General features: G+C 40.4%; 1 protein-coding gene across 10 annotated transcripts in view; it reads left to right on the forward strand.

Annotated features, from left to right (window-relative positions):
• EYA4 (EYA transcriptional coactivator and phosphatase 4) overlaps positions 1 to 16,473 on the forward strand; it is a 563,063-nt gene that overhangs the window by 357,362 nt on the left and 189,228 nt on the right. For all 10 annotated transcript variants that reach the window (XM_073671270.1, XM_073671274.1, XM_073671277.1 and 7 more), the window contains one exon: positions 14,882 to 15,000. In XM_073671270.1, coding sequence (XP_073527371.1) covers positions 14,882 to 15,000 — 119 coding nt within the window. The remainder of the gene's footprint in view (positions 1 to 14,881; positions 15,001 to 16,473) is intronic.

Consider the following 16,473-nt stretch of genomic DNA (forward strand, 5'->3'; position numbering starts at 1 on the left):
CTTTTTCCCTGTGTCATTTATTGTTATTACATATAACTTAATTTATGGACGTCTATTGTTTGATTTCTTTGTCTGTGTGGATTGGATGAGTTGTTACTGACATCTGGTTAAAATTTCATGTCAATAGCACCTTTAGAAATATATTTACTTAGAAAATTGGTGATATATTCAATACTTATTTCACCCGCTGTATGTATGATTTATAAAGAACTATTTAGGGTTTTTTGCATTTTTTTTAAATCAAATTATTTGATTCAACTTAATGCTCAATTCTTGGTACACAAGGGGCTTTAACTTTCCATTTTTTTCTTATTAATTATAATGTGTTTACAGTCTAATCAATACTTCTGTTTTCCAATCCATTACTGCCAGGAATTCCTCAGCTATGCCGTAGCAGAGTACAACACAGGTGGGAACTAAGGAACTTTTTTAGGCTCACGTCTGTTCCCTAAAACCACCTGTATCTGTCTACTTCTAACAAACTAGCCCTTCTTTATCATGCTGAAATCATTATTTGGTAGGAGCATTAAAAGGTTTATACCTCCAAGATCAACCTGTATGAAAGATCATGTATTTATAATCATTGTGTCCCTTTCTACGAGTACAATTAATGGATGATGCAGGGGGCTAATTATTAGGTTCCAGTCGCTGACATATTTGGCCAATGTCCCAGATGGACAATATACATTTTTTTAAAGTTACAGCTTTGGTTTAGTATTTAATAAAGTACAACATAAAGATCTAATGATCTAAAATGTTGCCAACCTAAGTTCCTAAAATGTTTCTTAATCAGCGGCCTTCATGTCACTGCCAAATCACAGAATCTGGCTCTTGAATGACATGCAGTAAAGCCTCTCCATCTGACCATCACTTTGAGACGACCATTTATGTATACAGACCATATTTTTTGTCACTGTATACTGTACATTTTTGAGAAAATAAACATAAAAAAGCCCTTTTTAATGCAATTTTGGGTGGTCATCTCAAAGTGGTTTCAGTGCATTAATTATATAACAATGGTCACTAACTTGCTTTCTTCAGCTACTGCAAACCATGGCACAGAATGTAGCCTCCAGGGTGTGTTGGTAGTGGTTTTTACAGCAGGTTGGACACCACTGGTACATAAAGTTTTCTTGGTGTAAATCTATCACTGATTGTCCCATCTGGGACATTCTCTTCATGGTCAATAGTAGTAAACCTCTGGACAATAATAGTGCCATATTGTGAAGGCTGAAAACACCAATTTCTGGCTTCATTCTTGGTGATGTGTCTGCATGGTTCTCATGTACATGAATCATCTGATTCTTCTTACTTTCTCCCTTTGACTAGTAATTAGAGGATTCAGATGACAACCTGTGGAAGATATCGCTCAATGCTTAGCAGCATCTGGCTCTTTGGCAGATTTTCCTGGCACTTCTGTTAATGGTTTTGAATGTGCCCATGGGTCTTTCATGTGGTTGAATTGCAGATGGGCTGTCTGTACTGCCTTGTTCTCCTAGGTGCTTTATGTTTTGCTCCTCACTCATTTTAGGAAAACATGCCATTTTAAAAAGGTAAAATAAAATCTTTCATTGCTTTAGAAGGTCCTATATGCATAGCCTTCCTTTCCAGAGTAGTCTAAAAGATTTCTTTGAAAGCAAACACATGTGGCCTTCTATTCAAATCCAGAGCTGTGAAGTGATAAAATTAGGCATTTAATGGAGTGTCTGTGAAATTTAGCATTTTCTCGTACCCTTTGCAAAGTACCTTAACAATAATATAACAGACCTTTTATTTTTCTCATTCCTATGACTCAAAAACATGCTTTTGTATGTTCTTTGGGAGATCTGCTATCTATATCCACTTTAGCCTGTTATCGTATTACGTAGTCTTAGAATCCAGTAATGCAATACTACCGAGAAATAAATAAATTGACTTACTAGTCATACTCATGAACAAGACAAACTATCTCAGGCAGGGAGTCTAATAGCACCAAATATGTTGCTTCAGAACCAAAATACCTATAGAATAATTAGAGTAAGGCCACGGCCCCACTATCAGTATTTGGTCAGTATTCGGTCAGTATTTGTTCTCAGGAGTGGGAGCCAAAACCAGGTGAGGAACAATCAGAGAAAAGGTCTAATAGAAACAAGTCACCAATTCTGCATTTATCACCCACTCCTGGTTTTGGCTCCCACTCCTGAGAAAAAATACTGACCGAATACTGACCAAATACGGATAGTGGGGCCATGGGCTGTGGGAGAAGACTGGGATTCACTCTAATCAATCACAGAATGAGGACAATTATGGTCAAAATAGGCACTGATGTTAAACATTGCAAGTGAAATTTTCAATATAAATGTATGGATTGTGTAATATGATATGCATAGTCCAAATAAATAGTACCAGATTTAGAGATTGTTAAGTATAGAGAATCCTTGTACATATGGTCAGATATTTATTTAAATAACCATAAAATAATGCTACATGATCAAACTAAATGACCAAACAAAACTGAATACTAAGGGCTTCAGATTGATTTATCACCACACCAACACATTTAAAGGAGTGATCCACCCATGAATTTGACGGTATTTTTTAAAAACAATCAAGAATGCACTAAAGTAATAAAATATAGTCGTGTTACCAACCCTCACTGCTCTTTAAAGGATGTCTATATCCTTCACCAATTTCCAATGTACATGTACTGATGGGCTAATGATGACCACTGCAGCCAATCAATGTCTGGAGCGGTGACCAACCTGCCACTACTGCAGCCAGTGATTGGCTGCATCAGTCAGATGCTTGTAAGTTCAGAATAAGAAGTATAAACACTGGCACAAGAACACAGGCAGTATTGGAGAGCAGCGGCAGAGGACTAGTGAGGAGAGTATACTTTATTCTATTATTGTATCCCATGGCTTGACAACTTCTTCAATATTGAAATAAAACAAACTTAGCTGACAATCCTTGATAACCACAATAGTATTATTTATGTAATTTTATAAAGAAAAAAAAAATATTTGTTGTTTTATACAGTATTGTGCAAAAAGTTTTAGGCAGATATGGAGAAAATGCTGCAAAATAAGAATGCTTTCAAAAATACACGTGTTAATAGTTTATTTTCATCAAAATGCAGAGTGAGTACACAAAAGAGAAATCTAAATCAAATCAATATCTGGTGTGACTAACTTTTGCCATCAAAACAACATCAGAACATCAGTTCTTCTAGGTACAATTGCACACAGTTTTGTTTTTTTTTAAGAAGCTCGGTAGGGCAATTGTTCCAAACATAATGGAGAACTAACCACAGATCTTCTGTGGAGGTAGGCTCTCGCAAATCCTTCTGTCCCTTCACGTAATCCCAGACAGACTCAATGATCTTGAGGTCAGGGATCAGTGGCCTCCATATCATAACTTATAGAACCTTGCTCTTCTTTGTACTGTATATAGCTCTTAAGGATGTTGGCTATATGTTTGGGATTATTGTCCTGCATCAAAAAACATTCGGAGCCAATCAATACTTCACTGATGGTATTACATGTTGAATAAGTATCTGCCTGTAAATCTGAGCATTAAGGACACCATTAATCCTGACCAAATCCCCAACTCAATTTACTGAAAAGCAGCTCCAAGCTGAAACTTGTAAGGACCGTCCACAATGCTTCACTGTTACCTGTAGACATGCATTATTGTGCTGCTTTCCAGCCAGTTGCGAATATACTGCTTTTCACTACAGCCAAATATTTAAAATGATGACTCGTCTGTTCAGAAAATCTGCTACCGTTTTTGTTACTAGTTGAATTGCTTGGACTTGTTTCCATGTTGAAGATATGTTTTTTGGCCACAATTCCTCCGTGAAGACCATTTTTGGCCAGACTTGCCAAACTTCTCCAAACAGTAAATGGGTGTAGCTGGCCCCAGTGCTTGCTGTCAGTTCTGAGCGGATGGCACTGCTGCTCGTCTTCCGATTTCAGAAGGAAATGAATATGATGTGTCTATTATCTGCTGCACAAAGTTTCCTTAGCCGACCACCATGTCTACTGTCATCAATGTTGCCCATTTCTTGGAGTCCACATGCTGAGAAATAAAGGCAGATAATTATCCATACTGCAATATCAGGGAGTGGCTGATTGGCTCCAAACTTTTCTATAGAACAATATCCCTAAACATGTAATGAAGAACTATCTTCAGTATAAAGAAAGATAAGGAGACTTGAAAGTAATGATCTCAACATCATGAAGTCAGTGTGGGATTACATGAAGAGACACTAGGTTTTGCACCAACCTACATCTACCTGTGGCTAGTTCTTTAAGATGTGTGGAAAAACCTCCGTGCGGTGTTACTTCAAAAACTGCAAGTATACATAGAAGAATTTTTATTGTTATTTTTTAAAGCATTGTTCGCAGCATTTTTTTACACCTGCTTACATGTTTGATCAGTACTGTGGATATTTAAATTAGTATTTTGTTTTATTTAATTTGTTTTTTGGCAAAAATAAAATCTTGCAAGAATAAGAAACTGGCACAATATCAAAGAATTTCAAATGTACTTGATGCAATTGCTGAAGTGTGGCCACCTGACCCCAATCCATCCTATAGTCGGTGTGCCACCCATTCTCTCTAGAAATGAACTTTTTCTTGCTCTGTCCTTCACTATTCTTATACTCCCATACTGATGATGAACATTTTAAAGAAGCACAATTCACTGATTGGCTCTGTACAGTATACATACATACAGTTAGGTCCATATATATTTGGACAGAGACAACATTTTTCTAATTTTGGTTCTAGACATTACCACAATGAATTTTAAACAAAACAATTCAGATGCAGTTGAAGTTCAGGCTTTCAGCTTTCATTTGAGGGTATCCACATTAAAATTGGATGTAGGCTTTTGGAGTTTCAGCTCCTTAACATGTGCCACCCTGTTTTTAAAAGGACCAAAAGTAATTGGACAGATTAAATAATTGTAAATAAAATGTTCATTTCTAGTACTTGGTTGAAAACCCTTTGTTGGCAATGACTGCCTGAAGTCTTGAACTCATGGACATCACCAGACGCTGTGTTTCCTCCTTTTTGATGCTCTGCCAGGCCTTCACTGCGGTGGTTTTCAGTTGCTGTTTGTTTGTGGGCCTTTCTGTCTCAAGTTTAGTTTTTAACAAGTGAAATGCATGCTCACTTGGGTTGAGATCAGGTGACTGACTTGGCCATTCAAGAATATTCCACTTCTTTGCTTTAATAAACTCCTGGGTTGCTTTGGCTTTATGTTTTGGGTCATTGTCCATCTGTAGTATGAAACGACGACCAATCAGTTTGGCTGCATTTGGCTGGATCTGAGCACACAGTATGGCTCTGAATACATCAGAATTCATTCGGCTGCTTCTGTCCTGTGTCACATCATCAATAAACACTAGTGACCCAGTGCCACTGGCAGCCATGCATGCCCAAGCCATCACACTGCCTCCGCCGTGTTTTACAGATGATGTGGTTTGCTTTGGATCATGAGCTGTACCACGCCTTCGCCATACTTTTCTCTTTCCATCATTCTGGTAGAGGTTGATCTTGGTTTCATCTGTCCAAAGAATGTTCTTCAAGAACTGTGCTGGCTTTTTTAGATGTTTTTTTTAGCAAAGTCCAGTCTAGCCTTTTTATTCTTGATGCTTATGAGAGGCTTGCACCGTGCAGTGAACCCTCTGTATTTACTTTCATGCAGTCTTCTCTTTATGGTAGATTTGAATATTGATACGCCTACCTCCTGGAGAGTGTTGTTCAATTGGTTGGCTGTTGTGAAGGGGTTTCTCTTCACCATGGAGATTATTCTGCGATCATCCACCACTGTTGTCATCCGTGGGTGCCCTGGTCTTTTTGCATTGATGAGTTCACCAGTGCTTTCTTTCTTTCTCAGGATGTACCAAACTGTAGATTTTGCCACTCCTAATATTGTAGCAATTTCTCGGATGGGTTTTTTCTGTTTTTGCAGCTTAAAGATGGCTTGTTTCACCTGCATGGAGAGCTCCTTTGACTGCATGATTACTTCACACCAAAACCTTCCAAATGCAAGCACCACACCTCAAATCAACTCCAGGCCTTTTATCTGCTTAATTGAGAATGACAAAATGCAGGGATTGCCCACACCTGTCCATGAAATAGCCTTGGAGTCAATTGTCCAAGTACTTTTGGTCCCTTTAAAAACAGGATGGCACATGTTAAGGAGCTGAAACTCCTAAACCCTTCATCCAATTTTAATGTGGATACCCTCAAATGAAAGCTGAAAGTCAGAACTTCAACTGCATCTGAATTGTTTTGTTTAAAATTCATTGTGGTAATGTGTAGAACCAAAATTAGAAAAATGTTGTCTCTGTCCAAATATATATGGACCTAACTGTACATTGACATGGGTCTGATTCATACGTGTGGTAGTATTCAGGACTGTATTGAAAGCAATGGGCTATCAGCATCACTAGAAATGTTGCTTGTGCCTTAAAATCTTATCTTGACATAAAAATGATGACTCTTTGAAAAATGTAAAGGGAAATATACACTGCTCAAAAAAATAAAGGGAACACTCAAATAACACATCCTAGATCTGAATGAATGAAATATTCTCAATGAATACTTTGTTCTGTACAAAGTTGAATGTGCTGACAACAAAATCACACAAAAATCATCAAGGAAATTAAATTTATTAACCAATGGAGGCCTGGATTTGGAGTCACCCCCAAAATTAAAGTGGAAAAACACACTACAGGCTATCCCAACTTTGATACAATGTCCTTAAAACAAGTCAAAATGAGGCTCAGTATTGTGTGTGACCTCCACGTGCCTGTATAACCTCCCTACAATGCCTGGGTATGCTCCTGATGAGGTTGCGGATGGTCTCCTGTGGGATCTCCTCCCAGACCTGGACTAAAGCATCCGCCAACTCCTGGACAGTCTGTGGTGCAACGTGACGTTGGTGGATGGAGCGAGACATGATGTCCCAGATGTGCTCAATCGGATTCAGGTCTGGGGAACGGGCAGGCCAGTCCATAGCTTCAATGCCTTCGTCTTGCAGGTACTGCTGACACACTCCAGCCACATGAGGTCTGGCATTGTCCTGCATTAGGAGGAACCCAGGGCCAACCGCACCAGCATACGGTCTCACAAGGGGTCTGAGGATTTCTTCTCGGTACCTAATGGCAGTCAGGCTACCTCTGGTGAGCACATGGAGGGCTGTGCGGCCCTCCAAAGAAATGCCACCCTACACCATTACTGACCCACTGCCAAACCGGTCATGCTGAAGGATGTTACAGGCAGCAGATTGCTCTCCACAGCGTCTTCAGACTCTGTCACGTCTGTCACATGTGCTCAGTGTGAATCTGCTTTCATCTGTGAAGAGCACAGGGCGCCAGTGGCGACTTTGCCAATCCTGGTGTTCTGTGGCAAATGCAAAGCGTCCTGCACGGTGTTGGGCTGTGAGCACAACCCCCATCTGTGAATGTTGGGCCCTCATACCACCTTCATGGAGTCAGTTTCTAACCGTTTGTGCAGACACATGCACATTTGTGGCCTGCTGGAGGTCATTTTGCAGGGCTCTGGCAGTGCTCCTCCTGTTCCTCCTTGCACAAAGGATGAGGTAACGGTCCTGCTGCTGGGTTGTTGCCCTCTCATGGCTCCCTCCACATCTCCTGGTATCTGCTCCATGCTCTGGACACTGTGCTGACAGACACAGCTACCCTTCTTGCCACAGCTCGCATTGATGTGCAATCATTGACAAACTGCACTACCTAAGCAACTTCTGTGGGTTGTACTGTAGACACCACCTCATGCTACTGTACCTCTAGGGGAGAGAGCAATGGCAAAATGAAAAAGTGACCAAAACAACAGCCAAAAAGGATGATAACAGAGAAATGGTCTGTGGTCACCACCTGCAGAACCACTCCTTTATAGGGGTATCTTGCTAATTGCTGATCATTTCTACCATTTGTCTGTCCCATTTCCACAACAGCAGGAGAAATTGATTCACAATCAGTGTTGCTTCATATGTTATGTTCTGCTACCAGAGCTAAGGAAAGAGAGGAGATCTGTCCCTACGATAGAACTCAGCTGAATCCCTACGATGTAACAGGGGACCTGATCCTGCGATCAGACCTGCTAAAGTCCTAAGCTAGTCTGTACGGAGACCTATAGATGTGGGGAAGGAATCCCTACAAGTACTAAGGACTGGGAGGAAAATGGACACCTCCTAACAGAAATAGTAGCAGACAGACGAACAAACAAAATATATAGAACATAGAGGTCCGTAGACCAAGCAAACTAACAGAGTTAGATACAGAGCACAGGCTAGCTAGAAAGTAGTAATACAATGAAGTCCAGCAAAGCCAGAAGGGCGGAGCAGGATTAAATAGGCCAACAAGGTCATGTGACCAGCAAAGGAAAAAAAACCTAAGAGCAAGGTTCTAACAGTACCCCCCCTTCTAAGAGGATCCTCCGGATCCCCTAGGACCAGGCTTATCAGGAAATCTCCTGTGAAACGCTCTGATAAGTCTGGACGCGGAAACATCATCCGACCTCACCCAAGAGTTATCCTCGGGACCGAAACCTTTCCAGGCCACAAGATACTGCAAACTACCTCTATACCGTCTAGAGTTAAGGATGCGAGAAATTTCATATTCCCCGTCCTCCACCACCGGAGGAACAGAGGCAGAGGCGTCACAATCCGATACAACAGCTTTTTTCAACAGAGAGACATGAAATACCGGATTAATTCTCCAGGAGGTAGGAACCTCCAACCTAACAGCAGATTGGTTGACAACCTGAAGCACCTTAAAGGGCCCTACAAACTTGGGACCCAATTTCTTTGAAGGAATCCTCAACCGCAGATTCCTAGAGGACAACCAAACCATGTCACCAACAGCGAACAAAACCTCCTGTCGTTTCCTATCAAAGTAGTCTTTAGATTTTCTGTTGGCCTCCTGAAGATTACCACGCACATCCGTCCAAACTCTCTATAAAATCACCGGAAAAATTCTCCTCCTCAGGCACGGCAGATCCCAACTTGGAGAACGACCCAAACGACGGATGTCTCCCAGAACAACACAAAAAAAGGCGAACAACCAGCAGAAGAAGATGTATGATTGTTCAGAGCAAATTCAGCAAGTGGCAGAAACTCAGACCACCCCTCTTGATTGTCTGCCACAAAACAACGCAAGAACTGCTCAACATCCTGGTTTTTCCTTTCTGTCTGGCCATTAGATTCAGGATGATATCCGGACGAGAACGATAAATGAACTCCCAACCTATCACAAAAGGCACGCCAAAAACGAGCCACGAACTGAGGACTCCTATCAGAAACAATGTCAGTAGGAACGCCATGAAGTCTGACAATTTCCTTGACAAAGGCCTTAGCGAGAGTTTTAGCGCAGGGCAGTTTGATGAAAGGAACCAAGTGACACATCTTGCTAAAACGGTCCACGACCACCCAGATGACAGTAAAACCCTCAGAGGGGGGAAGGTCAGTTATAAAGTCCATAGCCAAATGTGTCCAAGGAGCACTGGGAACCTCCAAAGGAAAAAGCAACCCCGCAGCAGGAGTATGTGAGGACTTAGATCTAGCACATATAGTACATTGACGCACCCACTTAATGACTTCCTTCTGCCATCCAGGCCACCAAAAACTGCGACCCACCAGTCTCTTGGTCTCAGAGATTCCGGGATGACCTGCCAACCGAGATTCGTGACACTCAACAAACAAATCTCTCCTAAAGGTCCCAGGCACAAACAACCTCCCATGAGGAGTGTTAGAAGGGGCATTCTCCTGTGCTTTAAGAATCTCATTTTCCAAAACGGAGTCCAAAGCAGCTATCACAACACCTTCTTGTAAAATGTTTTCCTCTTTCTCAGCACCGACTATGGGAGAAAAACTGTGAGACAAGGCATCCGCCTTAACATTCTTAGTACCAGGGATGTAAGTAACGGAGAAATTAAACCGCGAGAAAAACAGTGCCCACCTAGCCTGACGGGCATTCAGGCGCTTGGCAGCATCAAGATATATCAGATTTTTAGGATCCGTAAGAACCTGAACGGGAAATTCCGCACCTTCCAAGAAGTGGCGCCAGTGTTCAAATGCGAGTTTAATAGCCAATAATTCCCGATTACCAATATCGTAATTCAGTTCAGTCTCCGAAAAAATTTTTGAAAAAAAGGCACAGGGATGTAATCCATCCCCGTTATCCTGAGATAATACTGCGCCAACCCCCACAGAGGAAGCATCAACCTCAACCAAAAATGGCCTAGTAACATCAGGCTGCATAAGGATGGGAGCAGAGGTGAACCTCTCCTTGAGATACACAAAAGCTTCAATGGCCTCAGAAGACCACTGAACCGCATCAGCACCTTTCCTGGTGAGATCAGTCAGAGGTTTGACAATACTAGAAAAATTTTTTATGAATTTTCTGTAGTAATTGGCGAAACCCAAAAACCTCTGTATCGATTTCAAACCGATAGGTCTAGGCCATTCCTGCACAGCCTGAACCTTAACCGGATCCATCTCAAAACCTTTGCTGGAGATAATGTAGCCCAAAAAACTAATTCTCTGTACAGCGAACTCACATTTCTCCAGCTTAGCAAAAAGCGAATTGTCCATTAATAACTGTAATACCTCACGCACGCTCCGCCAATGAGACTCCAGATCCGGCGAATAAATCAAAATGTCATCCAAATACACAACCACATTTTTACCGATCAAAGGTCTAAGGATGTCATTAATCAGATTCTGAAAAAATGCAGGAGCATTAGTAAGACCAAAAGGCATAACCAGATTCTCAAAATGACCCACAGGAGTGTTAAAAGCAGTCTTCCATTCGTCACCCTCCTTCATGCGCAACAGATTGTATGCCCCCTTAAGGTCAATTTTAGAGAACCACTTGGCCCCCATTAACTGGTTAAACAGATCAGGAATCAATGGCAGTGGTTAAGGATTGCGTACAGTAATTTTGTTAATCTCACGAAAATCCAGACAAGGACGTAAACCGCCGTCCTTTTTTTTAACAAAAAAAAATCCAACCGCCACAGGAGACTTAGAGGGCCTAATGTGACCGGCGGCCAAACTTGTCTGTATGTATTCCTCCAAAGCCTTCCTCTCAGGAATAGTAAGGTTAAATAAACGACTTTTAGGAAGAGTCGCTCCAGGGACAAATTCAATAGAACAATCATAGTCTCTATGGGGAGGCAAAACCTGCGATTCCTTCTCAGAAAAAAACTCTCCAAAAATCCTGAATAGGAACAGGCAATTCTCCCCTATCCAAAGCTGCAATGCGCCCGTTACAACACTTGTCATAACATTTATGGCTCCAGGATTTAATTTCACTGGTAGACCAATCCAGTACAGGATTGTGAAATTTTAACCAGGGCAATCCCAATATTACTGGAGAAGGCAAGTTATTCAACACTACCAAATCCAATTTCTCATGGTGAACACCATTAATAGTGAGGGGAAATTCACAGACCTTGAGAGTAATATTCTTCAAAGGGGAACCATCCACAGAAACCACAGCAATGGGGGATGATAAAGGTTCAGGTTTTAAATTGAGTCTTTCCACGAATCCCCCATCAATTACATTCAGAGTAGACCCGCAATCGACAAACACCCGAAATTCCATTAATTTTTCCTGAGCAATCGTGGAAGCAGCTAAAAATACACCCTTGGAATTTAAACAGGCAATACAGGCATGACTGACCATTTTTTTTTCTTTCTTCATACGAATCTCACAGCCTTTAATCAAATGACCAGATTTTCCGCAATAGAAACACAAGCCTTCAAAAAGTCTACGGTCTTTTTCTTGAGAGCGAGGTGCCACCGATCCAATCTCCATCGGTTCACCACTGTTAGTACACACATTCTTATAACCAGAAACTGACATAGCAGAGGATTTGCACTCATTAACCCTTGCACGCAGTCTTCTATCCACCCGTATAGCTAATTGCATAGCCTCTTGCAAATCTTCAGGTGTAGGATAAGCAATTAGCAGGTCTTTAACCCTTTCATTGAGCCCAGCAAGAAATAGACTTTTCAGAGCAGAATCGTTCCACCCTGTTTGAGTAGACCATCGACGGAAATGAGTACAATATTTTTCCACATTACCTGATCCCTGTCTCAAACGTCTTAACTCAGTCTCAGCTGATGCGACACGGTCAGGATCATCATATAATAGCCCCAAAGCAGAAAAAAAACTATCCACTGATCTGAAGCATGTATCACTAGGTTGCAAAGAAAAGGCCCACTCCTGAGGCTCTTTGCGCAAAAGTGACATTATGAACCCTATGCGCTGGGATTCATCCCCAGAGGACTTGGGTCTCAAACGAAAATACAATAAGCAAGCATTTTTAAATGAAAAAAATTCTCAGTGTTCACCAAAAAATAAATCCGGCAAACATACCTTAGGCTCCAAGAAATGTGCTCCAGGACAGTTACTCACGTGCTGACGGAGCTCGGCCACCTCCAGAGAGAGTCCCTGCAGGCGATGAGCCAAATCCTGAACCGACACCATGATGGAACAGAAAAATCTTTCCTTAGAGAATTTGCAGGCTGGACTTACTGTTATGTTCTGCTACCAGAGCAAATGAAAGAGAGGAGATCTGTCCCTACGATAGAACTCAGCTGAATCCCTACGATGTAACAGGGGACCTGATCCTGCGATCAGACCTGCTAAAGTCCTAAGCTAGTCTGTACAGAGACCTATAGATGTGGGGAAGGAATCCCTACAAGTACTAAGGACTGGGAGGAAAATGGACACCTCCTAACAGAAATAGTAGCAGACAGACGAACAAACAAAATATATAGAACATAGAGGTCCGTAGACCAAGCAAACTAACAGAGTTAGATACAGAGCACAGGCTAGCTAGAAAGTAGTAATACAATGAAGTCCAGCAAAGCCAGAAGGGCGGAGCAGGATTAAATAGGCCAACAAGGTCATGTGACTAGCAAAGGAAAAAAAACCTAAGAGCAAGGTTCTAACATCATAAGTGGACAGTTTGATTTCACAGAAGTGTCATTGACTTGGAGTTACATTGTGTTGTTTAAGTGTTCCCTTTATTTTTTTGAGCAGTGTATTTTGCAGGATTCAACACAAACCTGACTTTCCTGTAGATGTGGTTTGTTGAACTTTTTTAGAAGAAAAATTGCAGACATTTCAGGTATGTGTTCTTTTTCATTTCGGAGCTAAACCATGCACAAATTTTGTGCCATGGAAAGCAGTGGGGAACATTTTGATGGATTACAGGATACCATAGTTTTTGCTACTGATTTTGTTCTGAGAATCATGCAGTTCTTAAAATAAAAATTGCATACAAAATTTAATTGTACCCCTGACAAACTGCAGAAGTTTTCTATCAATTCTAATGAGTGTGTATAAAATGTAAGAAAAATCAATGATATAAGGAGTTCCTTGTTATTAGGAATCTCATTGGATCTCCTAATCAATAGATTTAGCAATGCAGAACCTCAATAGGTTTGTTGGTAGTTTGGTAACTTCTCTTTTGGTGTTAACAACTAAAGAAATCTTTCTGGTCCTATTGTGATCTGGACAGAGTAAATCAGTATAGATCTCATAAGCTTATGGTGCAAATGTTAACCCCCTGCCCTTTAGAGGCTCTGGAGGGATGAAGCTTGGAACCTGATTTACTAAAACTGTCAAAAGTGTTCTCCCAAGTTGTGTGCTATGGAAAAGACTACTTACATGAATTTAAATGAATGTGTTTTAATGAAATCTGCAAACTAAATAGGCATTGTACCTTTATTCAGAATGTTTAAAGGGAGTTGTTCAGCCCAAACTGACAGTAAATCTCAGCATGTAGCATTGTAGGGGATATAGCCCCCATAAAAATATAACTGTTCAATCATTAATCTCTGCCTCTCATCTGCAGAAACTAAATTTTAAAAGTGTTGTCTAATGATGAACAAAGTACATTTTAATTAATAGAGATTGGAATAAAAAAGTTCCACAATTGGATGTATTAAAAAAAATGTTCCTGTGCTGAGATAATCTTATAAATGTGCCCATGCTGTATACTGTGTAATGGCTGTGTCTGACCGTACAGAAACATGGTCTGATCATACCACAGCTCCTGGGCAGGGGAGGATGCAAAAGAGTATATAGACATTACATCATGGGATTACAGCTGATTCTTTCTGTGATGTAAAATATGTTTTTAAACAGGCAGTGAAATGTTTTACTGCAATCTGTAATCCCCTGCTGTAATGTCTGTATACTCTTTTGCATCCCCCCCTGCCCAGGAGATGTGGTATGATCAGACCATGTTCCTGCACGGTCAGACACAGCCATTACACTGTACACAGCAGCGGCACATTTATAAGATTATCTCAACATTTTTTTAACACATTCAATTATGGAACTTATTAATACACAAAGATCTATTGATATATTTTAATAAAATATGCTAGTAGGGGTGCCAAGTGTACTCTAAGTGTGGCAAAGAGACAAAGTGCACCATTCTGTCCAATGTTTCTGCATGCCCCCGGCCTCCCTCTCTGGTGAATTATTGCTCTTGCTTGCCTGTTCTTTCACTGCAGACAATGGTTGTTCTAGGTAAGCCAATGGTGTCAATTTGATTTCTGCTTCACAGAGGCAGAGTTTAGATCACTAAAATGTTTCCTCTAGTATAGACCTATTGTACATACTTTTAGCATGAAGCATTGCTGCAAAGAATAATTTAACCATTGCAGCATTTATACTATGAGAATTAGTAATTTTATGTTTCTTGTAATAGAGACATTTTGCTGTATATCTTTGTAATTTATATATACTTCAATTGTTGAACAAAATGACTTTCAATGCTATTACATGTATATCACAGATAAATATTATGTGATTATTCTAGCTAGTAACATATTTTCCCAATAGGTCTATGGAAATGCAGGACCTAGCTAGTCCGCATAATCGTGTTGGAAGTGGAGATGCCTCAGCCTCCAAGCTGGATAAGTCAAACATCAGCAGCAGCATCACAACTAATGGTACAGGAGGTAAGTCGACTTGTTTGAGTAGTTTCCTTTCATGAATAATGACTTAATACATTTTCATTAGCTTTTAACCTTTATTTTTTCTAGTTTGGCTCTATACTTTAAAATGTATTAGAAGTATATCAGACCGTGTGGAATGATATATGTTAATAATGGAGAGACTATTACACAAGGTACTGTCGTTCATGTGATTTTCTGTAGTAAGGATGACCTGGAGCTTAGGTTACTCATGCATGGAAATGGGAACACAGCAGATTTTTCAGAATTAAAGTTCACCTGAGACTTCTTGTTATCCTGCCTGTACCTCCAAATCCAAGCTCTGTGAGTGCACAGTTCTAATGATGCCTATGACATCAATTAATTATTTAATCTGTATTACTTTAAGAAAAGCCTTCTTCACCCTAGGGACACACAGAAGTTCAAGAAGTATAGCAGCGCCAGCACAGTAAAATCAATGGAGAATTTTACTTAGCACAAAACACTACCTATAAGATTTAACCAGTTACATAGTAATGTGAAAAAAATATTACATGATAGACCTTGACTTTAAAGGTGAACCGATATTTTTGTATGCAATACATATATTGCCCTCATTTTCTATATATGTAATTTGATCAGAAAATTATTAGCATCTTGAATAAAAACGTCAGAGATTCAGCAGCACAATATCCAGCAATCTATAGTATGTGAGTGCAGTGAAAATCACTCCTGGTCCCACAGGACTCACAAAGCCTATAGGAGAGAACCATTGGTGAAACTTGAAGCTCATGGACATCATAGCAAAATTTCCAACAGGGCCCCCAGTACCACTGGTCTTTTATAGTATTGGGGTTCTCAAATGGCCAAAGGGCCCCTTTGGGTCCCTCAAGGCTCAAAAACTGGGAGGGTAGGAGAAGGCGTCATTCTTGCACCTATTATAGCCATGAAGAGAACATGGCACTCTAAGGATCATTTCAAACTGGATGAATGTTTTTTTTCATCAATCCTATAAGCTCCTTGGATAACACTTTTTTCTTTTACTGTAGTACCAGTACATTAGAAATCAGCAATGTAATATTCCTTGTGCAGAAGCGATCTACAAACCATCTATTTTACTAGGTTGGCTGCATGCTATTGGGTCTCAATGGCGACCAAAATTTAAAAAAAAAAAAAAAAGATATAATATTTTTCACGTGATTGAGAATTAACAAATGCCAAATAAAATAATTCTTTGAGCTGTATTTGTTTCTCTTGCCATATTGCAGCCACCCTAATTCAATATAAAAATGTCCACACTTCTATATAACTATTACATATGGCTATAGTAGTTTCTCAGTTCACTTATAATTTACTGTTCTTTAAGGTGGCAATTCACATTAGATTAATGTTGGCCTAACCTGATGATTTTTGTGGGCCCAGCAGACCATCTTATTTGTATGGTGAGGAAGTGACCTCACTTGACATGACATGTTGGAGATATAAAGATTGGGCTGTTGG

Source organism: Phyllobates terribilis, unplaced genomic scaffold, assembly GCF_046119375.1.
Source record: "Phyllobates terribilis strain yellow unplaced genomic scaffold, ASM4611937v1 Scaffold_3__8_contigs__length_932513732, whole genome shotgun sequence".
In the NCBI taxonomy this organism is placed as follows: Eukaryota; Metazoa; Chordata; class Amphibia; order Anura; family Dendrobatidae; genus Phyllobates; species Phyllobates terribilis.